Genomic DNA, 23,829 nt, shown 5'->3' on the forward strand with positions numbered 1-23,829 from the left:
CTTCAGATCGCAGAGATCTTTTGCCTTTTACCAGAGATTTCCGTGGAGTTCATCCAGTTCATCCCCCAAGACCAAAAATACCTGCTCTTCCTATTTCACATCACAGCTTCTTGACTTTCCCCCTAGCAGGACCTCTGTTCTTGTTCTGACTTCCAGCAAGATAGTAAATTGTTTTCCGTTTTCTCAATGTGCATGGGGCTTCCATTTGATCAATTTTTCATCAACAGACCGTATTAAGTATTCGTCAATGTATTTGACAGAATAGAGATTTTGTTTTTAAAGAAGGAAATGGAGATTAAGTTTTGGCTTAGTTAAGGTCTGTGCAGAGTTTTGAGTGACACAGAGAGCTGTTCTCCCCCCCCCCCACAGAATGGAAAGGTACCCAGATTACCAGCTATTTGGAGAACAAAGTTACTTATTAATGCAGTTCCTTTAGAACAGGCTTCCAGTAGATAGTTATCATGCATGCTTTTCTGCACAAGTCGCATTAACCAGGAAAAAGTTTCTCAGGCTGCTGCCCTAATCCAGGAAATCACAACATTTTCTGCTCGACGCCAACCAGGAAGTGGGGAGGAATCCACTCCATAGTAGAACTCCAGCACTTCTTTCCCTCAACCTGAAGCACTGATCTGACTCAATATAAAGTCATTTCATGCATTTGCATTAACTCTTCTACTTTGGCAACATTTTTCCCCCTCAGGGTCATATGGTATGACTATTTTACTTGACAGTTAGGGGCAGGCTTTCTGTTGGAGATATCTTATCATATATTGTCCTGCCCTTTGGACAAGGAGCACAGGTTGGTGTACAAAGGGTTCCCTTCCCCCATCTTATGCTCATAACAGCCCTATGAAGTAGGTCGAGGCTGAAAGGCAGTGACTGACCCTAAGCCACACCCTGAATTTAATGACTGAGTGGGGATTTGTGTAGCGGTCTTAGGGTTGCCAACTCCAATTCAAGAAATATCTGGGAACGTTGGGGGTGGAGCCAGGAGACATTATGGGTGGAGCCAAGATCAAGGCTGTGACAAGCATAATTGAACTCCAAAGGGAGTCCGGCCATCACATTTAAAGGGATGGCACACCTTTTCAATTCCTTCCTTCCATAGGAAATAATGAAGGATAGGGGCACCTTCCTTTGGGGCTCATAGAATTGGACCCCCTGGTCCAATCTTTTTGAAACTTGGGGGGTATTTTGGGGAGAGGCACTAGATGCTATACTGAAAATTTGGTGCCTCTACCCCAAAAAACAGCCCCCCCAGACCCCAGATACCTGCGGATCAATTCTCCATGATTTTCTATGGGAATAAATCTCCATAGGGAATAATAGAATTCCCAGAAGACATTTCCTTCCCCTCCCCCCGCTTTCTGACAACCCTGAAGCGGGGGGAGGGCCTCCAAACCGGGGGATCTCCTGCCCCCACCTGGGGTTTGGCAACCCTAAGCGGTCTTCCCTTGTCAAAGCCTACCACTGTAACTGCCATATCACACTGTGTATCTGATTTTGTGCACTGCAAACTGTAACGGGCACATTTGGTAATTAGTACCAGGGGCTTTTTTTGTAGCAGGAACTCCTTTGCATAATGGGCCACACACCTCTGATGTAGCCAATCCTCCAAGAACTTACAGAGCTCTTAGTACAGGGCCTACTGTAAGCTCCAGGAGGATTGGCTACATCAGGGGTGTGTGGCCTAATATGCAAAGGAGTTTCCTGCTACAAAAAAGGCCTGATTAGAACATTATGTAAGAAGGTAAGATACATTGCTAGTGGTGATGATCCACTGGGAGGTCTGGCTCTTGGTGGTCTAGACATCTCACAGAACTGCTGCTCCTGGTGGCTGCTAGTGCTTGGCAGTTACTGCTCAGGCCAAAGACCAGAGAGGGCTAAAGGCTCCCCCAGACCAGGCACTGCACCCACCAAGGCAAGGCTGTCTCTCCAGTCTGTATGGAAGGAGACACATTCATAAGGGCTCCAAACAAAATGGATTGTCTATGCTTGGCAGTAGATGGACAAAGACAGTGGGCGTGGACTGATTACCTGCTGAATCAGGAGCTGTCACAGGCAGGGAGCTTAATCAGTTAGTCAACATCCCTTTACTGTGGGCATCATTCAGAGGGAGAAGTCTGAAAGATATCTGCCTGATGGGAGGAGCAAAATGTAGACCGTTTTCGCACACAGCTCACCTCGCAGTCACAATCCTGTTCCCTCCGCAGCGTCTGTCGGATTTCCCACCATCTGCGCCGAAGTTACGGGAAGTGCCGCAGCTTTTGCGTAGCAAACGTAAACCGCTAAAACCCAGTTTACGTTTGCTACGCAAAAGGCACGGCACTTCCTGTAACTCCAGCGCAGATGGTGGGAAATCCGACAGACGCTGCGGAGGGAACAGGATTGTGACTGCGAGGTGAGCTGTATGCGAAAAAGATTGTAGAGAGATTTAACAACAGGCAAGGCAGGGCAGCTGCAGAGAAATCAGAAGTGCCATATAGTCAAAGCAAAGACCAGCTCTTATCAAAAGCATTTATTTATCTCTTTTATACCCATCCATTCTCCCCAGTGAGGACCTAATGCAGCTCACATCCTCCTCCTCTTGTCCATTTTATCCTTACAAGAATCTGGTAAAGTAGATCAGGTTTAGAGCATGTGACTGGCCCAAGGTCACCCAGCAAGCTTCCACCATGGCATAGTGGAAATTTGAATCTAGGTCTTCCAGATCCTCCTCATACATTTTAACCAGTACAACACACTGGCTGGGAATGGAGCCATGCTGGTGCCTGCTAGAGAAGGCTGTATTCTCCCCCACCCCCATACCAGATCCATGGCCTTGAGCAACTGACCACAAAAGGATGCCCATAACCACACCAGGAGGTTCCTGGTTCAAGTTCCAATCGACTCCCCTTCCCCCCCCCCCGACTTTTTATTTAGAGTTCTCAGTAACAAACAACCATAAAAATAACAGCAAAAGAAACAAACACTTGAAAATGGTATGTGTGGACACAGGCCTTTAATGTCTGGGCTGTTAATCTGATCTTAGGGGCATCTGGGCAGCTCGTTTCAGCATTCTGATAGCTGCGTGTGCCAGTTGACCGAAGGCAGTTAGTTCACTGCACAGCATTACCATTTTGTTCCGTGAGCTCTAAGTGCTTGCTAGATCAAAAAACAACAAAGAAACACCCAGGCTTGCTGAAGAAAAGGATTTCCAAGGCAGCACACGCTATAATCAGCCAAAAAAGGAACAAGAATTTCAAAACCGTGGGTGTGGATTTAAACAGTTTGGGAACAAGAGATGGCACAAGAGATTACATTACTAAGCTGATGCCAGCTGCATTGGGAAATGTCTGGCATTGCTCTGAAACATATTCAAAGTTCAATAAAATCCATTTATGTTCCTTAAAAAAGGTTCTTGATAGGGATTGGAGGACTTCATTCTGTCATAGCCATTCATTTTCCATGAATACTTTTAAAATACACATCATATATGTCACTTGCAAGCAAACTCAGTATTTGGATGGGCAGAATGAAACCTTGTTGGGGACAAAGCAAGCCTTGACAGGATCAAAGCAGAAGCCCAGGGAAGATGAGTAGAAACAAGCCAATCACAGCCAGAAAGGTCCCCTTCAGGAAACTTGTGTGAGTGATCAGCTCATCAACTTGTGCCGAACTCGGCGGCTGCAACTGGTGCAGAATGCGGCGGCTAGGCTACTGTTGGGGCTCCCAAGGTGGGAGCACATACAGCTGGAGCTGCACTGGCTGCCAGTGGTATACCGAGTTCGTTACAAAGTGCTGGTTATCACCGTTAAAGCCCTATATGGCCGAGGACCTGCCTACCTGAGGGACCGTCTCTCCCCATATGAGCCCCAGAGAGCGCTGAGGTCAGCTGGAAAAAAACAGCTGAATATCCCTGGGCCAAGGGAGGCCAGATTGAAGGCCACCCGGGATCGGGCCTTCTCTATTGCAGCTCCACTGCTGTGGAATCAACTCCCGGAGGAGGTACGGGCCCTGCGATGTATAGACCAATTCCGCAGGGCCTGTAAGACCCACCTCTTCAAAATAGCCTTCAACTAATGACAAGCTAAGAAAGTGCCGCTGGAAATGCTTTTAGCTACTGAATCTTACTGAAGATTTAATGTTTATAGCACCATAATGTTAATTTTAATATAACCTGCAATCTATTTTTAATCATGATTTTATAAGTATAACTATCGATGTATAATGTGTTTTTATGTTGTGAGCCGCCCTGAGCCTGCCTCGGCGGGGAGGGCGGGATATAAATAAAAAGTATTATTATTATTATTATTAGATCCGCTTTTGGGTTCTGAAGCCAGCAGGAGAGGCCAAGGTGCCGAGGAGATCCCAGAAGGAGAGATGAAAGAGAGCAGAGAAAGAGGGAGCTGGGCACACCAAGCAAGGCAAAATGAGACACGGACAACTAAAAAGCTGCATGGAAAACAAAAAGAAGCTGGGGGGCCAGATTCCATACCTTTAATTTCCTGCCCTCCCCACCATCACACATCAGTCCCACAAGTTCCTCTAGGTCAGAGGTGTCAAACATGCAGTTCGGGGGCCGAATCAGGCCCCCAAGCAACTGGCTATCATCTGCTCCCTTCTCCCTATATCTTGCTTCCTTATGCATAACAGCTTGTTTTGCAAGGCTTGCTTAATTGCACAGGAGCTACAGAACAAAACCTCTGTTTTCTCCATTGGCTGAGGCTTCTTCCTTGCGGAAGGAAGGAAAAAGCCAGAGCTCCCTTTGTCCATTTCTCTGGATCCCAATGGAGAAATACAAACAAGCACCTTTAAGACCAACGAGTGCTAACGTTTTAAGTATGTTACGAGTTTTTAAAAATATATATTTGTGTTTGTCTGTGTTCTTTATAAAATTTATATCTCTGCTAAAAGGTAAAGGTAGTCCCCTGTGCAAGCACCAGTCGTTTTTGACTCTGGGGTGACGTTGCTTTCACAATGTTTTCACAGCAGACTTTTTTACGGGGTGGTTTGCCATGGCCTTCCCCAGTCATTTACCCTTTCCCCCCCAGCAAGCTGGGTACTAATTTTATCAACCTTGGAAGGATGGAAGGCTGAGTCAACCTGGAGCTGGCTACCTGAACCAGCTTCTGCTGGGATCGAACTGAGGTCGTGAGCAGAGGGCTCCGACTGCAATACTACAGCTTTACCCTGCGCCACGGGGCTGCTACCTAATCTTAAATAGGTACACACATAATCTTAAATAGGTATCTCTGCTACCTAATCTTAAATAGGTACACACATGGCCTGGCCCAACATCACTTGGCCCAACCAGATGTGACCTGACCCAACAAGGTCTCTTTTATGTCAGATCCGACCCTCATAACAAGATTTCGACATCTCAGCTCTAGGTAGACAGGACAGGTACCATCCATCACATTTCACTTCCTTGAGCACATCCCAGATAGGCAATCCCTACAAAGGCTTGGGAGAAGGAAGGTTTTGACATAAAAGATCTGGATCTAGGGATGAGCAGTGTAGTGGTCAAGTTTGCAGGTGGCCTATTATTCAGGAGAGTGAAAACCAAGGCTGATTGTGAAGAGCTCCAGGAGGATCTCCACAAACTGGGTTACGGGGCAACAATGTGGAAAATAAAGTTCAGTGTTGGTGTCAGGTGACGCACGTTGGAACAAAAAAAATTCCCAGCTTCAAAACTAGCCTAATGGGGTCTGAACTTGAAGATAACTGAGAGGCAGAAAGATCTTGGAATCATAGTGGAAAGCTCAATGAAAATGTCAATTCAGTGTGCTGCAGCGGTGAAAAAGGAAAACTCTGGGCGTTTTCGCACTTACCTTAAGCCAGAGCGACGTCCCTCTTCACCGTGCAGCGTCTGCATGGTTTTCGCACTAATTGCTCCAGAGCACCTGGAAGAGCCGCAAAGTCCCGCGGCTTTTGCGTCGCAAATGTAAACCGCCAGAAACCAATTAGTGTGAAAACCGTGCGCGGTGAAGAGGGACGTCGCTCCGGCTTAAGGTAAGTGCGAAAACGCCCTCTGTGTTAGGGATTACTAGGAAAGGGAATGAGAATAAAAGGACCAATATTGTAATGCCCTGCATAGATCTACGTGCAGCCTCATTTGGAATACTATATACAGTTCTGGTCACTGTATTTTCAAAAGCTGCAGAGCTGGGGAAAGTACAGAGGAGGGCAACTACGGTGATTGGGGATTGCAGCACCTTCCCTATGAGACAGGCTGAAGAGTCTGGGACTTTTCAGTTTAGAAAAGAGACAACTAAGAGGGATCTGACAGAGGTTTATAAAATTATGGAGAGAGTAGACAAAGAGAAATTTTTCTCCCTCTCCCAGAACTCAAGGACATCCAATGAAACTGACGGGCAGTAGTCTCAGGATAGACAGAAGGAAACACTACTTTACACAGAGAGTGATTAAAATGTGGCATCTGCTGCCAAAGGAGGTAGTGATGGCCACAGGAATAACCAGCTTTAAAAGGGGTTTAAACAGATTCTTGACAGATAAACCTATCAGTGGCTATTGGCCATGGTGACTGAGGGGAACCTCCACATTCAGAGGCTCTAATCCTCTGAATCCCAGAGCCAACGTCAGGGGAAGGCCTTGGTCTCTACAGCCTCTGGTTGGTTCTCCAGAGGAACAGTTGGCCTCTGCGTGAAACAGGATGCTGGACTAGATGGACCCTCCCTGCTCTGATCCAGCAGGGCTCTCATGTTCATCTGACAAAAGACCGACCATCAAAGCCCCATTTCCTGAGCTCTATTGATATGCTTCCCCAGCATGAGAAGCATTAACCTCCACAAGTTTGCCTCAGAGTATACATGGCAATTAAATGTCAAGCTGGAGACTTTTCAGCAGTGGCTGTACTTGTATGACAACTTGCCAGTTGTAGCTTTCTGGTCTCAAATAAATAGCATGATATGCACTGGGGGGGAGGGGATGGGCCATGCTGGAGCCCCCCCCCCAAGGTGCCACTAAGCTCCCCAAGGCCTGATGTTTGACACTTATGCTATCAAACATCCAGACTAAGATAAGGCAGGCAGGTAAGAAAATGGGCTCCGGAATTCAGGTGTGGGGCTCGCCCAGGCAATGGTTTCCTGAGCAGAGCCCACAGACAAAGCCAGCGTGGTGTGCTGCAGAGTTAAGACTGTCACAACACAGTTTGGATCCCCACTGATCTGGGCCTTTCCTCTTATTCTCTCTGCCTCACAGGGGTTTTTGCAGCAGTAACATGGAGCTGGAAGGACTTACGTACACCATCTTGGGCTCCTTGAAGGAAGGATGGGATAAAATGTACACGATCAGGTCTAAGTTGCATTTGATGAGCTTCCTTTTTTCATTTGAGCAACTTCTACCAGTGCCTTTGACACACCATGTGACCCCATGCAACCCTCGCTGGTTGTCTGGAGGCAGGAGTGACTCAGCCAAACCAGGAAGGTGAATACCAAGAGGTTGCTGCTTGTGATGTTTCTGCCCTTAGCAGAGCCCAGCCTGTACAGCTGTCAAAACTGAGCTGCATCAACTCCAGAGGTAATTAAAATCATTCCTTATTCTTGTTAATGACTTTTTAATAGTCAATTAGAGACCATGCTGAAGCACATGACAATCCTTGGCTTGAAAGCAGTCCTTGCAGTGCTAAGATAAACACAGTTTCTTTTCCTTTAGCAGCTTCCAGGACAGAAAGCAATTCCAGGCAGTAAGGAACTCCTTGCAGGCCCTGGAGACGAACCCTGACTGGTCGCCTTTAAAGGCAAAATTTGATGGGACCTGCAAGAGCCAGCTTCTCATGAAATGGAACAAAGCTGACTCATCCTGAACATTTTGCAAGTCAGTTTGTAATCCAATGATTTACAGCTAAAGAGCTAAGATACCAGTTGTTTGTTCTGGCTGGATGCACTCGCACTTAAGTTGCACACACATGCAGAGCATACACACACATTAAGAAAACACGTGCTATCCAAAGAGAGAGCATAAGAGCAAAGTGATCGTCATGCCCTTTGAATTGTCCACTGTTTTAAAGCTGCAGTCTGCACCAGTGATGGTACCCTTCCAGACATACTGGTTTCTCTCATTTCCCATCATTCCTGGGCTGTGAGAACTCTAATGACTTTGCACTTGGCCACATTGAACCTCATCTGCCATGTTGACGCCCACTCACCCAGCCTCAACAGATCCCTTTGGAATTCCTCACAATCCTCTCTGGTTCTTACCACCCTGAACAATTTAGTGTTATGGTTGCGCCCACCACGCTTTGGTAGAATTCCAAATGTACCCACAGGCTCAGAAAGGACCTATGGTCTAACCTGAATAACAATAATGCAGGCTGGTAACTTGACTGGAATTTCTGTTGGTAATTCAGGCATGCTATTTGCACAGAATATGCTTGTTTTTGAATACCAAGTGTACAACAGTTAATTCGATCCAAAGACTACAAACAGCAATTTATAAAGAAAGGGATGTTTTCTTTTTTATTCTTCCTCACAAGAAGCACATAATACAGTACATCTTACCAAACAAAAACATTTTTAAAAAGTGCATTATGCATCCCCTACTGTGAAGGTACAGTACAAAAAAAAAATACTGCATATTTAAATATTTTTAAAAAACAATATTGAGAAAACAATGATGTACCAAAAACTCAGCTGTCAGTAATACAGTCAGTGGATGCCCACCAGTTGTGCCCATTTCCTCAGGCACCGATAGGGCCAGATCAGATGCTGATGGGCTTGCGAATAACTTGCATGCATCGGGGTTGCAGCGTCAGCCTTTGGAACACATCCACCCACCCACCACCAGCAGGCTTATGATGTAACACAACAGCCAGGCTGACGTATGCAGGAATGTATAGGCAGTAATGTGCTTGACCTCAGTAATCCTGCCACTCACACTCCCTCCCCCAATTCCTGCACTTCCTTTTCAGGACTACACTTGCTTTCTACGTGTTGTAGCTGCACATATGGTCCAGAAGCCTGGAGAGCGGGGCCATGTTGCACTGAGCAGAGGGCAGGCTGGGGCTGTCAGTGTCTGGAACCATCTCCCTGTTTTGAGAAGAAAAGGGCTCACCTTGGGATGCCCATGTGAGAACAGGCGATTTATACTTGCAACACAAACATGAGGCTGTTTGAACAGCAAACATGAAGTTTGCTAGTTATAAAAGCGTCTGGGAAGAACATAGGCTGGAATTAAGGTGCCTTTTTGTGCACTGTCAGATTTGAGACTGGGGAGAGCCCTGGTTTGGAGCCCCCATTTCCACCAGGTGGGGGGAAGAGAGGTCTTCTGTAAGCCTTGTCATTCCCCACCTGCTTCTGTTGCTGCATAGATTAACCCAACTGTTGTGCGAAGTCCTGGAACAGGGAGGAGTTTTCTTGTTTTTGTTTTTTTTAAAGGAGTTTCTTTTTCTAAAAAAATAAACCATTATTGACAGTTCTTCAAATAGCCAAAAAGACCCCAATTAGCCATTCCAAAGGACAGGATAAGGTAATTATGATATTTACAATTAGTATAGGGGCTTGTATTGACACCATAAATACCCTAGTACTAACAGGGACAAAGTAACAGCATCACTTAAATACACAGTATTTGTAAACTATTTGCAAGGCACTCAATTTAAAAAGACAGAGAGACTGACCACCGTTGCCAGGAGAAAAATAAAGCCGCTGCTTTCTCATGCATCAGTCCAAACAGACTGGCAGCTTCTGCATCTTTTTAGATTGGAAAAAAAAATCTGAATTGGCTTGCTGAAGCTTAGATCCTTCCATTGGCTTACAGAAAAGGGGGGGGGGGCAATGTAGACCTGAGATAAAATAAGCAAGGATTGGTCTTCATTTGGTCAGGGAGGGGGGGACAAATAAACTGTCCTCCACAAAACAAAACAAAATTTAGAAACTGGGCCCATGCAATCAATTCTTAAAGAATTCTCCGGCAACAACTATCACAAAGGGAGAAACAACAGGGATGCTTGTTGCATTAGCTGAGTTTGTACTGAAGGATAAAAGGTTGCTCATATTATTAAAATTAAATGGGCCGGCCCGCCAGAAGAGGGTCAGTGCTGGGTTTCTTCTCAACAGCAACAATGCATATATAACAAGCACCATGGCAGAGGTAGAGGAAAACTGAACTCCTGAATGGGAGGGGCTTCCTGCTCATTGTTGATGTATGTTGACCAAGGGCATGGCACTCTGGGTTCCCTGAGGCCTGCTCTGTCTGGCAGACAATCAGTGCTCTGGGGAGCAAACCAAGCTGTGAGTTTAGAGTCCAGCGAGGTAGCACAGCCCATCACGGCTCCTGATGCACACAGAATAGAGTGCTGGAGACAGCCTGCAGTCAGAAAACTGGGAGACATTAGAGAGAGAAATCACCACTCAGCCAGCAGCTTACTATTCAACCTAACTGGAAACACACAGAGTTGAAAATACAAGTTTGCCCCCAGCAAGTCTGGTAGAAGCAGGGCAGGGCGCCTTGCTGCTCAAGGGAATTCTGCATTCCTAACAAGGAAGGCTGCAGAACAACTGTCATTTGTGTGATAAACCAGGGGACCCATGAAGAGCAGAACATGGTCACTGCTTCCTGGCTCCTTCCTCATTTGCTACTGCTGGAGTATTCCCATCTGTCTAAGGCCTGATGCAATGAGCTGGCTTCCTGAGGGAGAGGAACTTCAAAAAGGCCACTTCCTCCTTTTTATACCCTGCATGGAAAAGACGGCCAGGAGACAGAACTGAGAAATTCTGCCCATGACATCTCCTGAAGAAACCTAAGTGTAGTGGCAATCTCATATATAGCCTTTGGGCTTATGTAATGCATGAGGCCAAAATAAGAAGAAACACTAAACGCATTTAATGCTACAAGAGTCTCGAACCCTGAAAAAATCCTACAGTACTTGAACATGCCAGGCACAGAGTAGCTATGTGCAATTAACTCCCCTTCCCCAAATTAAGGAACCCAGAGGCAGGGGGATGCACATCATCGAGGTCATTGTGCACTGGACTTGCCAGTCAGCAGATACACAGAGGAGTCACCCAGAAACAAAGACTCTTTCAGTCACAAGGAGACAATATCTGTGAGGATTTTCAAATTGCAGATGAAATATGCCAAGTATGGCTCAGGAAAAGAATGCTGAAACCCATTAGGAATCTTTAAGCCAGGAGAGCAAAAGGCTTTCCAGATGCACACAGTGCTGAAAAGGTCCTTTCTCAAATCCTTTCACAGATAACATCCAATTTCACACAAAACACTTTCTGGCAGTCAGTCACCCAAGCACATGACAAAACACCCACAGGTAGTGAACTTAGCTCTGATGAAGGCATAAGAAGTCCAGAGCTCCCTCCCTTGGATGTTACTGCCACACCAAATCAATACTAGAAAGACAGCTCAAATGTGGCATGACATACAGTACTTCAACTTCTCGAGCTTACTGAATGGGTCCAGAGGAAGCTGCAGAAGTGAAGTTTTGCATTTAACATCTGTCCCGTTTGTAAATCTGAGGGACAGCCACGAACGTACATTATTTCATGTCTGTTCTGCATATGGACACGAAGTCAAAGGCTTGTATCCAGTCACCCATGCACAGAACACAGGTTATTCCTTGGTTCGCTCCACTCCTGTAGCCTCTTTAGGACCCTGAAAAGATCATTCTTGGGGTTGCAGGACCCACACAGAGGAACACAGCCATAGGGAGCTGGACAGAAGAGAAATGAGACAAAACAGCTCCTTCCTTCTCTGCAAGCACAGCTCCATGGAGGACAAAGCAAGCTTTCATCTACTTGCTCCTCCTTATTCTAGCCTCCCAACTTCTGTGGGTCCCTCAACCTCAAGAGTGATTCTTCCAGGGGTCAGAAGGGACTGCAGGAACAAAGAGGATTGTGGAAAACCTCTGTGTGTGGAAGGGCCAGATACAAGTTAGATTCAGCAAGTATCTGCAACATGTCTTGTATAACCCAAACATGGACTTCCAGACAAGGAACAAGATTTTTGGCTTCTGATGTGTGGAAAAGGTTCTACCAGTTGGCTTCTTGTCTGACTTGCCACTTTATCTCCTTGGGTTTGCTTTTTTTACTCACCCCGAAAGAGAAATGAGTCTCAAAAAATGTTTCATTCTGGCAGGTTTCATTGAGAATGGGATTATGTAAACCCTGAGGAGAATTGCAGAGCTGTCTGCAGCTGAAACTTTCCCCATGCTGACAAGGGAGGGGCCCTGTGCTCTGCCCACCTGACTTGTCCACACCACTAACTCAAATGGTAAAAGGTAAAATTAGAAATCCTCATTTGTAGAAACATTTAGAGGTGTTACAGGCCCTTGAGTGGGGACCTGTGGACCCACCTGGAATATTTGTGGCTGTCTTGAACATCTGATGGGAGACAGCATAGTCTTTGGCTACCAGTCCAGGGCCAGGCAACATCCCCATGGATTCTGCATGAGTCACTAGGATTTAGGGCTGAGCCAAAGAGCACTCTCTTGGACAATACTACTCTAGATGTTTCCTTTCTGTGCCTGAACTAACAGTATAAGTTCTCCAAGTCCTGTTTACTACTCATGTCTGTATCTGACCTGGGACTCCAGACCGGCTATTTGGCCTGCACACTTTGCATCATGCAAAGGTACAGAGATTTCCATGGGAAGGATCTGTCTTTTCTCTGCTTGGCACTCCAATCTGGCTGGGCCCAAGGAAGTCCAAGAGACTTCAGATTAGAAGCAGGCAGGATCCAAAACCACCAGCGCTTTGCATCACACCAAGCACCATTCAGAGGACCCCAAAAGACCACAGAGAAACTGACACAGGAATTTTTAGTCTCAGGATAGCCAAGCATCTCAGCAGGATAAGAGCTTCAAGTAACTTTTGCACAGTTGTACGATAAACACTCAAAGAAAGTGCCTTCGTGTACAGTGCTTCCTGCACTCCCCCCCGCCAATGGCATCTTGGCATTCCCCACCCCCTGCAAAAAAAAAAAAAAGACTACCATCCAACCCACATGGAAGATGCTACACAGAACATTCATTCATAAACAACTTTAGCTTGGCATAAACCACAATCCTCTCCTGAGACAACCTACAGTTCTTCTGCCAATCAAAGAATGCACAACAATTAACAAATAAATGGAGGAAAACAGTGTTTCTCCCCGCCGCCCCGGCCAAACATGTCCCACCCCCACCCCATTTTCACATGTGGACAAATAGGAGGAACCTTTTCAGTTATCTCATATCAACACTTGTGAGCACTAGCTCGTAACTTCAGCAGCCATATGATGAGCTAGTGCCTTCAAACTAAGAAGTGCTACAACACAGAATCCAACTTGTCAGATCTGTACAATGGTTTGCGGTCACCCTCAATGAAGCAGCCACATGCTGCACCGGTAGTATCCCATCTGAAAGGAACCACATGGGACTCTGGACAATCCACCCACAGGACAGAAACAACTCAAAACAACTGTGCCACAAAGTCAAGTAAAACCACCAGCTCGAAAGCCAGCACAGACAAGCTGTCGTTGCAGGTAAGCCTCAGTCATTTTGGGGGGAAGGGGGGCTGACAAATGGTCATTCCAAGCATGACTGACAACCATTTTTTTTTAAAAAAAATTATCCATTTCAGAGCAAGATTTATTTTTTTAAAAAAGGAATCCCGCCTATCTACATATAAATACTTAAACAACAGAGGTAGCATTTTGCATGGCCCTCTTAGGCTTTTCATCAAAACAGCCTCTTAAAAACTGTGCCAGGCATGTGTGGCCAGGAAGTCCCTGCAGTCTTCTGAACAAGCAGATATGGAGAGACTCCTCTGCTCTAGACACACAGAAGGCCATGTCTGTACACAAGACCCGTCCCCCTGCCCAGCCTTTACTTTGGGCTGGTCATCCTTGTCAGAGATTCCCCCCCTTTCCAATCCTCACTTATGGGTATCACCCGAAGGGGAGAACAAAGCAACTGAGCTTTCTTTTCTTAAGATGATAAAACTGCATGTATATAATAGAGAAGTAACAGAATCCTAAAACAATTACAAATGTGTCAGCTTTTCCCCTCCCAAAGAGTGCTCTTCAACTTCCCCACGGTGGATTTCACCGACAGCCTGGGGCCCACTTCTGTATTTTTCAAAGTAGATCTTAAATTGCAGAGCACTGAAGTCTCGCTCAGTTTGGCCTCTTTCAGGTCTGTCAATGCGGATGAGTCCACATCACTGGTTAAGTCATCTGAGGACAGGTTCAGACTACCCAACTTGGCAAGAGAGTTGGAGCGCTTCAGGGGAGATGAGACCGTCAGCCCAGCCAGCCGCAGCCTGGTTTCTATCTCCTGGGTCCGCTGCTTCACCAGGCCAGGCTTCCCTCGCACGCTGTGGATGCTGTCGCTGCTGGAACTCCGTGTCAGGTTGGAGCTCCTAGAAGAGGATGGCGTGTAGCAAATGGTCTTCAGAAAGTCTTTTGTGAAACTGCTCATGTGGTCAACTTTGCAGAAGATGGGCGTGGAGGTTTTCTGAGACACCCCCTCTGCAAGGAAAGTTTTCTGCAGCTTCTCGGGATTGTTTTCTTTGTCTTCAGGGACTGCAAGTGGTGGCTCTCGAAGAGGTAGTTGATGCTGCTGAGCCACTAAGTCAGGTGTCTCCTCAGGTATGGCAGCATCAGCGGGGCTCCCAGGACATTCCCTCACCTGCCCTGCTGTCTCTGAGGGCAGGCTCTTCAAGCGCTCCAGTTCTTTGGTATGCTTCCGAACCAGTCCTGCTTTCTGCAGCTGAATCAGCGACTCCTGATGCTGCATCAAGTAACTGTTGCTAGTTGATTTTTCTAATTCTTTACTGAACAGCAAGTACTTCAGGTCCTTTGTCTGTCTGACCTCTTTTCTCGGAGAAGAGTCCTCTTTCAGAACTTCACTGAAAAGGGCATTCCTGTCACAGAGAGAATTCCTCTGACCAAGCAAGGCCCCAGCGGGCTCTTTCGATACATCTTTGGCCTTCTCATAAGTATTAAATGGCCAACTGGCTAAAGGTTTTCCACTATCAATGTCCTGCAAGCTACTCTCGGCCAGCACCAAAGGCAAGGCACTGGCTTTAGCCCCATGGGTTTCCATAGGAGGCGACTGGCGAAGCGCCTGCTCTAAAAACACAGGTGTCCCATGGGAGAGGAGCGAGGGCTGAGTGCAGACCGTGGAATTGTGGCACGAAGGAACTGGATGCAGGTTCTCGCATGGTTCCCCAAAGGCTTCTGCAGAGGTGCTGGCAGAGGAGTACATGCAGCTGGTGCAAGATTGGTAGGAAGGTTTCACTTTGTTGAGTATTCCAAAGATGGCATCGTGCTGAAAAGAACAGAACAAGGAATTAAGAAGCCAGGCATGCAACAGGAGGGGCGGAGGTCTACAGGGACACGACAGCTAACTGGAAGCTCCATGCTGATTTGCTTAATGCATTTGCAAGGCACTGTTCAACCTGAAAAGTTCCTAGGCAGTACACTCTGGAGTACCCCCTGCAGGAGTCGGGGGGGGGACCTTCACACTCTGCTTGGGTCCTGGCTGGGGGCTTGAGCTGCCCTCCTGTCTTGGGCTCACAATGGAGCTCTGACTGAGCCAGTTGCGCTCTGATGGATTCCTAGCTGGAACATTATTTATTGCAGGGACATTATTTAAAGCCCTATATGGCCTAGGACCTGCCTACCTTAGGGACCGTCTCTTCCCACATGTTCCCCAGAGAGTACTACGCTCAGGTTCACAAAACCTGTTGGTAGTCCCCGGGCCAAAGGAGGCCCGCCTAAAATCCACCAGGGACCGGGCCTATTCAATAACGGCACCTTATTGGTGGAACCAGCTGCCGGAGGAGGTGCGGGCCCTGCGGGATCTAGGGCAATTCCGCAGGGCCTGTAAGACAGTCCTCTTCCGGCAGGCCTATGATATTAACTGACAATGTAAAATATCCTGGATGAAAAATGTATCTATAGGCCGCCGGTTTTTATTCTATCTTTTTTACTAAATTATGATTTAATGGTATTTTAATTGTTTAAACTGAAATTGTTTTAATTATTGTGCTGTAAGCCGCCCTGAGACACCTAGGTGAGAAGGGCGGGGTATAAATCTTAATATATATAAATAAATAAATAAATAAACAAGGATCATATTGGCACAATGTCTTATGCAGGCCAATGCAGCCCTAGATATCACTTTATAAAATTAGAATGATGATACACAATCAGTATTTATTTGATTCTATTAGTACATCATTCGCTATGTATTGCAGGGACATTATACAGATGTTATACACTGGGATAACATTAATGAATCAAGCACTGTGCCACCGAAGCAGAGGCAGGAAGCCTGGAAGAGAGCGCCACCTATAGGGGGTATGTAAATACACAGACTAAGTCTGACCAACCAGGCTCAGAAATCCTCACCCAAGGCAAGTCACGATTTTGCAAGCTTTCCTGTAAAAATGGGAGAATGGTGGCCTTCCTTCACTTTGTTATTGTGAAAGGTGCACTAGAAGTGCTATAGAAATGACTGGAAATGTGTTCCTTTTATTGCAATAAACCCGGCCTTCCCAGAGGCCTCCAAAGCACAGATTCTAAAAACAGCCTTGCTTGCAGGGTGGCGAAAAGCAGCCAACATGAAGGCATCCAGCTTCCTCTCCAGACTTCCTCTTCCCCACTAGAAAATGGGGAGTTTCTTGCAAGAACTCCTGGCCTCAACAGCAATCACAAATTGTTAGGTTTACAGTTGATTCCCTAGGCTATAGGGGCCCTGATATGCCTCCATCTACCCAAGTGCTGGCTTTTGGGGCCAGACTTGTGGGCTCATCCTACCCTTCTCCCCACTTCCCCCCTGAAATCCTCCTTTGCTCTCTCAACAGAGTGGGCTCTTGTACTGTGGCACTCTTTAGCAGTATGGGTATTTTACTGTTTTTTATATTGATGGGATCTGTTATTGCATTTTATTTGATAGCCTTGCTGGAAATGGCTCAGGTAGAGAGGCAGGCTATACGCTTTCAAAACCAATATATAAACCAGCAGCAGCTCTCTCTCTCTCTCTCTCTCTCTCTCTTCAGGACCTTGGTCATAGAAAGGTCCTTCCCAGCACCTACAACTTCACAAGACTCCTTTCACAGCGAACATGCTGGTATGTTAAAGGCACGTTGGGGCAGTCCAGAAGTCACACTTTCCAAAACAACCCCAAACACGAATGGTCTTTGTTGGAGAGCCAGGAAAGAGGACCTCTCTCTAAACCACTGTTTGCAGTGCTAACTTTGGCCATCCGCTCCACTGCCCTGCTGCACCCATACCTCAAAATCCTCCGGGCAACTCCTCTTGCTGTTGTTATTGTTCAGGTTCTCGCAGTTCAGTCTGCTCTCCTCCTCCTGCTCAGATGAGCGCCGCTTCCACCTCTCAATGGGCTTCTCCTCTCTGGGGCCTTCCTCTTCCGGAACAGCAAGACCGGGCATAACCACATCCTTCAGGAGACTAATCTCAGATTTCTTCTTGGCTGGCTTCTCTCCAAGGCCAGGGACCTCTGCCCTCTCCTTGCATTTCAGTTTTTCCTCCGCAGCCTTTTCTGAGAAGCCCGGGAAAGGGAGGTCTGCCGCCACATCAGCCTCCTCCAGAAGCACGTCCCTCTCTGGATCTTCTACCTGGAAAAATGATTCCCTGTTGCCAGGCAGAGAGTCCGAGAGGCGCCTGAAGCAGTAATGGAAGCCCACAGCTTCCTGGTTCACTCTTGGATCTATACAGGTAGGCTGGCAAGGAAGGTCAAGGTCAACCTCGAGATTCTCCATCAGGAAGGCGTCGGGGCCGCTGGAGCCATCCAAGTTCTGGGGGATGCGGTCGTCTGACTGCTGCTTCCACAGCTTGTTGTGACGCTGTTTGCTAAGGAATAAGAAGAAAAAAGACTGCTGTTATGCAACCAAAGCCCTGAATAGCGGACATTGAAGATCCGGACACTGAGAATCATAAGAAGGGCCACAGCACAACAGTATTAACAGACTACCATTCCTGTGCATGGGGCTTTGTCCTGAAGAGCTTCCAATGCAAAGTCTGGGAAGGGGGGGGAAGGTGGAATTTTAATGAGCACAAATATCTCATTTCCCTGCTGAGCAGGAATCTGTGCAGTGGAGATGAACAGGTCAAGTGCAGAGAAACAGCATAGAGTGGCAGGCTCAGGCAAAGGCTCCTGGGGGATGAAGAGCGACATGCAGCCAAGAGGGACCAGTTCTGCAGCACTGGCTATAAGAGTTGCTCATGCTCTTGTCAGTCTGCACCCAACAGATACAGCAGCTGTGCACCTGTGTCTGCACCTGTGAGGTTCAAGTCCAACAAGTGGGTCTAGGAGCACCTAACCCCAGAACCATGGGAAGGAAAGCAAGTGAGGGCTGGGTCAGGCCTGGGAAGCAGCTCTGACATTCCTATAAGAAGAGCAAGTCAGAAATGAAGCAGGCAAGAACCTGCTGAAGCAGAGCCTGGAGCTGGGAGCAAGAAGAGTGTGCAGGTAGCTACACTGGTCAAAGCACCCCCCCAAAACCTTGGAAGACACTGTCCTTCTGGGATTTCCCCACAGCACAAGACATAACTATCCAGTCTTAGCGTCTGTTGACTTTCTACCTTGTGCATCAACTAAACTTTACCTTCAGTATTGTTAATCCAAGACTGTGTTTTTTTTGTTGGTCTTGTTGGAAGCCCACATGGTACTGTACATGGTAGGCTCATTGTTTTTATTAAGGCTTTGCAGGCTGAACTTGTAGCGAAATGAACTGAACTGATACGTTCATCCAAGGACTCCTACGTCCTTCCTCTGTGCACGGCCTTCTAAGGGATCTATGCATCCCATCTGCTGTTAGAGAGACAGTTGACAATCTTCTGGGTTGCCTCCAATTTTTGCAGCTTTCCAAGGCCCAGAGCTCAAGTAGACACCAGCAACATAGACCCACTCAGCAGTTTACACAAGATACTGGCAAGGCCTTCGGATGGTGCCTACAGGCATCAATTTCCACTTTCACCCCACTTTAAAAAAACCCCCAAAACTTCTAGTAAAGAGCTCCAGAGAGCTCAAAAGCTTGCACATTCATTCACATCATTTTGGTTGGTCTTAATAAACAGTGTCATGTACTTTTTTGTTTTAGAGGAAATCACGTAGGGATATAAGACACCAGAACATAACACAAGTAAGAAAAGCGGGCTTTGGAACAATGAAATGAGCTATGCTGACCCCCATGCAGAGGGATGCTTCCTTCCCTTTCTAACTTGGCTTGTGGGCAGTCACCAAGCTGGGCCTGAAATAGCAGCTCTCTGAGATGGCTCTGCACTGTAAAAGTAAATCTGTGCCTTGGGACTGGGGAACAAGAAGCTGCCTTCTGCTGCCCCAGCCAGACTTCTCTCAGGGCAGCAAGGCCAACTGGGAAGACAGTGCAAGCTGCAGTTCCTTGGGCAGCAATCCAGGTTCCCAAGGAGAGACACAGGAAGAGAGGCACTCTTCTGCTGCTGCAGAGATGGCTATTGAGGCTAACAGAGCTGGACCAGAACCATGATCCTGGCAACTACTTTGGCAGAAGTGCAGCACAGAAGCTATTAAGCCCTTGGTCCAAATTTTATCTCTGCTATCAGTGTGTCAGGCAACCTGGGGCAAGCCCGTCTCTCGTAGCCTCAGCTCTCAACCCCCTACCAGGCAATCTGTAACTGTCCCACAAATGAATGAAATCATGTCAGAGGAGGAGATTGGATTTATACACCACCCTTCAATCAGAGTCCCCTTCCCTTCCTTTCTCCACAACAGACATCCTATCAGGTAGATGGGGCTGAGAGAGCTCGGAAAGAACTGCTCTTGAGAAAACAGCTCTGAGAGACCTGTGGCTGACCCCCAAGGTCATACCAGTAGTGGCTTGTGAAGGAGTGAGGAATCAAAGCTGGCTCTTCCATATTAGAGTCCACACTCCTAACCACCACACCAAACTGGCTCTGAAGGACTTCAGTTGCTATTAAAAGCCATGAAAGCACTCTGATTTAGTGCCCGATCCTGGATGACTGAAGCTAGCTTGATCTCATCAGATCTCAGAAGCTAAGCAGGGTGAACCTTGGCTAGCACTTGGATGGGGGAACCACCACTAAGGAAGACCAAGGTTTCTATGCAAAGGCATGCAGTAGCAAACCACCTCTGAACGTCTCTTTCCTTGAAAACCCTACCGGGCTGCCATAAGTCAGCTATGACTAGACAGGACTTTCCACCACCAAATTGATTACCTGTGGTTCAGCAGAACCAGTTAAATAGGCACTTGAGCTCACAAGAAGTTTAACACATCTTCTAAAGGGGATGTGAGTTTTCATACCAGTCACAACTGCACACGCAATACCAGGCTCTCCCTTTCACAAAGACTCAGATATGGGAAAGTCAGGTTTCATTGGCATATCTGAAACTACTCAAAAGTTAAATCAATATGTTCCTTTCCTGATCACTGTCTTACATGTTCAGAACAAGTCTGAATTTCACTTGAGAGTGCATGGGAGCATTTGAGGGTGCTGATGTTGCATGACAGAACACTTCTCCATTTCAAGAAATACCTTGCCCATGGAGAGGTAGAAGGGCAGGGTGAAGGATTCGAACACAATGTCTCCCCAAGACTTGCTTCCATATGCCAGGAGGAATCGTCAGTCATGAAATACCCCATTGGTATTTTCCAGCATCCCTGCCCCAGAAGACTGCTGCCCTGGTTGTTTGCGGATATGTGGCTCCGTTGTGAGCACCAGCATATCTCGAAGGAAGAGGATCCCCACAGGTGTGGTGCAGTATGGGGCAAACGTCACCATACCTGGCATCCAGAATGCCTTCGTATTCCAAGAGCTGCCTCATGAAGCCGGCATTCGGTCTAGCGATGCTGCGTTTCTGCTTCACGTAATTATAGGCTTTTTCCAAGGACCAGCCAAATTCCTTCATGGCATAGGCTATGACCGTAGAGGCAGAGCGACTCACACCCATTTTGCAATGGACCAGACACTTGGAGTGATTTTTCCTGGTGAAAAAGAGAGATTGGAGATGGGAGGAAATGCCGGTTTTGTTCCTGCAGTCTTAGGCATCATCATCCACATGGCATTCAAGGCGTTCTTGGCAGTGGTGTGTGAAGGTGCTTCTTTTGCTCCACAAAGCAGAAGATTTATTTGTTTTAATTAATCAATAAGCTGTCTTAAACTACAAAGAAACTCAGGATATGTTTTAATAAATAAACAAGCAAACAAACAAACAAAGCTGAGAGGAGGACCAAAGCCATCCTGAGCCAATGGAAAGAGCTGGAGCTGCACCTGGATCTGAACTCCATGCTCACCAAAGGGGTTTTTAGGAAATTCGGCACTCTTTGCCTTGATTCCTCTGTAAAATTGGGAGCTCACCTCGCAGGGCAGGCAGGAAAATGAAATAAAGAGAGGTGTGTCGAGCACACGAACCGTGCTAGTTCTGTGGTATGAAATTCACCCATGAACTCTCACTAGAGAATGCTGTGGCAGTTGCCAGTGACTTAGAACACAGGACAATCAGGGGCTCTTTCCTGTGATGCACAGTGACCAAGATGACACTCATTCAAAGCTCACAGCTATCCTCTTTCCCCTCCTTCACCCCCAAGACTGCTCCTGGGGGGGAAAGAGCTAAAAGGTTCCAGCATGACTGGTTCGCCACCCCCCTTCTGTCTGCCTCCAGACCAGCCACCTTCCTGCTCCTCCAGCAGCTCCTGCTACAAGTGCCATCTTTAGCAGACCCCCTTCTCTCGTGCAGCCCCTCTTCCGACTGACTCCATTCCCCCATCCATTCTCAAAACTCCTTGACCAGCAATTCTGGCTTTGACAGCTCCCCACCCCGGGAGTGCTTGACTCACATTCATAGACAGGGAGAACAAATCCTTCTCTATGCAGCAAGTATCTGTTGGGCTGATACCAGCTGGTAGTTTTGCTCTTGAGAAGAGGGACTGTTTATTGTGTGCACTGCTAGTAAAGCTCTTTTTTATCTTCATAAACTCTCTCGTTTGTAGTCAATGAAACTGATTTTAGAACTGCCTCTTCCAAGTGCTTTCAAACAAGCTTAAAGATCCCATACACGTGTTGGGCCTGCACTTGTGAAGGCGCACACCTGCATAGTCCCTTATGCTGGAGTCACAAGAATTGACTGTTGGCATCTTGCCCTTTTTGTCAGCCTTCCTTGGTCACCTGGCTGCTTGCTGCTGGAGGCAGAATGCTGGGTTAGATGGACCACAGAGAGAAAGCCTGCTCCCTTGGCACACGGTAACAAAGGTTCATTTTTGTGTTTCAACTTACTTGGCTTTATTTATAAAGTGGTACGCCTCATTCCAGTGGGCAAGAAGGTCTGTCGTCTCCTCATCGTAGACCCTGATGTTGTGGTATGCAAACAAGCCAGGGAAGAAGTTATCGATCTCCCTGGTGACATTTAAGATGTAATCGACACTGCAAGGACAGAAATGGATTAAAACCAAAACTGTGGTTTGGGGAGGGAGCCTAAAAGGAGTGTCTCTGTTCTCCCCTCCCTGAATAAGGGCTGCCTGTACCCAAGGATAAAGCAAGCAGAAATTCTGTGTCGAGAGTACAAATCACATCAACTAAGACATTTTGCACAATTTATTGTGTCTTTATACTATTTAGCTTATTGTTTTTATGTTAACCAAATTTATTAAATTTTGCAATATACTGAAATGCATTTCGAATAATAAAAAAGAAAAAAAAACAATAATTCAATCCTTATCAATATATTACACATTTTTTTTTCTCACTTCCCCCACCTCTTTTCTTTGACCTCCGTCGGTGCTTCAAGCTATTGAAAAAAAATAATTAAGGTACCATCCATTTTAGAATCTTGCACTATAAAACTTACATATAATCTAATAACATATCTATATCTCTATTTATAATTCAGTCTTCTAGCTTTCCTTCAGGACATTGCTAACACATCCTGAACTTATTTATCTCAATATACTAAATCATATCACCTTAACCTTTTAGTTCACCCATAGTATTACACTTATCTTTCATCTATTATCACACCAATTATAGCTATTTATTTCTTTTTTAGTATTACACTTATCTTTCATCTAATCACACCAATTATAACTATTTATTGTAATTATCTCTATATTTTCTAACTGCTAATAAAAAGAGCTATCGTATATTGATTAAAAAAATTCATTCTAATCATCTATCTCCCCCATTTCCCCCAATTTCAGGTTATACTTTCAAAAACCACCAAATGTCTCTTAACTCTCCATTGCTTTTCAATATAGTCCTGAAACTTCTTCCATTCATCTTTAAATTTTTCTGCATCACTGTCTTTCAAGATTCTAGTAAGTCTATCCATTTCACTCCAATGTAAAGTTTTTAAAATCCAGTCCCATTTATCTGGTATTTCAGCTTGCTTCGACCTTTGTGCAAACAATGTTCTTGCAGCTGACAACATATACCACACCAAAGTCCTGTCTTGCTTCGGAAAACTTTCCATTTGTAATCCTACCAGAAAGGTGCCTGGTGCCCTTTTAACTGCATATTCCGAAATCTTTGACATCTCTTGTTGAATCATTTGCCAAAATTGTCTCGCTTTTTCACAAGTCCACCACATATGGTAAAAAGAGCCTTCATGCTTTTTACATTTCCAACACCGATCAGATGCCTGCTTGTTCATTTTTGCTAACTTCTTAGGTGTCGTATACCACCTGTATTGCATTTTCAGACAGTTTTCTTTTATATTATTACATGTTGATATTTTCATATTCTTCCATAGGTGTTCCCATGTCTCCATTGAAATTTCTTTATTCATATTTATTGCCCATTTAATCATGAGATTTTACTACTTCGTCTTCTGTAGACCATTTCAATAACAATTTATACATCTTTGCAATCAACTTT

The 23,829-nt window shown here is 46.1% G+C and overlaps 1 protein-coding gene and 1 pseudogene across 3 annotated transcripts in view; one reads left to right on the forward strand and one right to left on the reverse strand.

The window, feature by feature from the left end:
* LOC132579780 (U5 spliceosomal RNA) lies at positions 1–48 on the forward strand (annotated as a pseudogene).
* Positions 49–13,568: 13,520 nt separating this feature from the next.
* SSH1 (slingshot protein phosphatase 1) overlaps positions 13,569–23,829 on the reverse strand; it is a 51,494-nt gene continuing 41,233 nt past the window's right edge. For all 3 annotated transcript variants that reach the window (XM_060249343.1, XM_060249344.1, XM_060249346.1), the window contains 4 exons: positions 22,234–22,380; positions 20,745–20,945; positions 17,235–17,814; positions 13,569–15,265 (listed from right to left, as the gene is read on the reverse strand). In XM_060249343.1, the coding sequence (XP_060105326.1) occupies positions 13,988–15,265; positions 17,235–17,814; positions 20,745–20,945; positions 22,234–22,380 (2,206 nt within the window). In that variant the 3' untranslated portion in view covers positions 13,569–13,987. The remainder of the gene's footprint in view (positions 15,266–17,234; positions 17,815–20,744; positions 20,946–22,233; positions 22,381–23,829) is intronic.

The sequence above is a fragment of the Heteronotia binoei genome, chromosome 11 (assembly GCF_032191835.1).
Source record: "Heteronotia binoei isolate CCM8104 ecotype False Entrance Well chromosome 11, APGP_CSIRO_Hbin_v1, whole genome shotgun sequence".
NCBI lineage: Eukaryota > Metazoa > Chordata > Lepidosauria > Squamata > Gekkonidae > Heteronotia > Heteronotia binoei.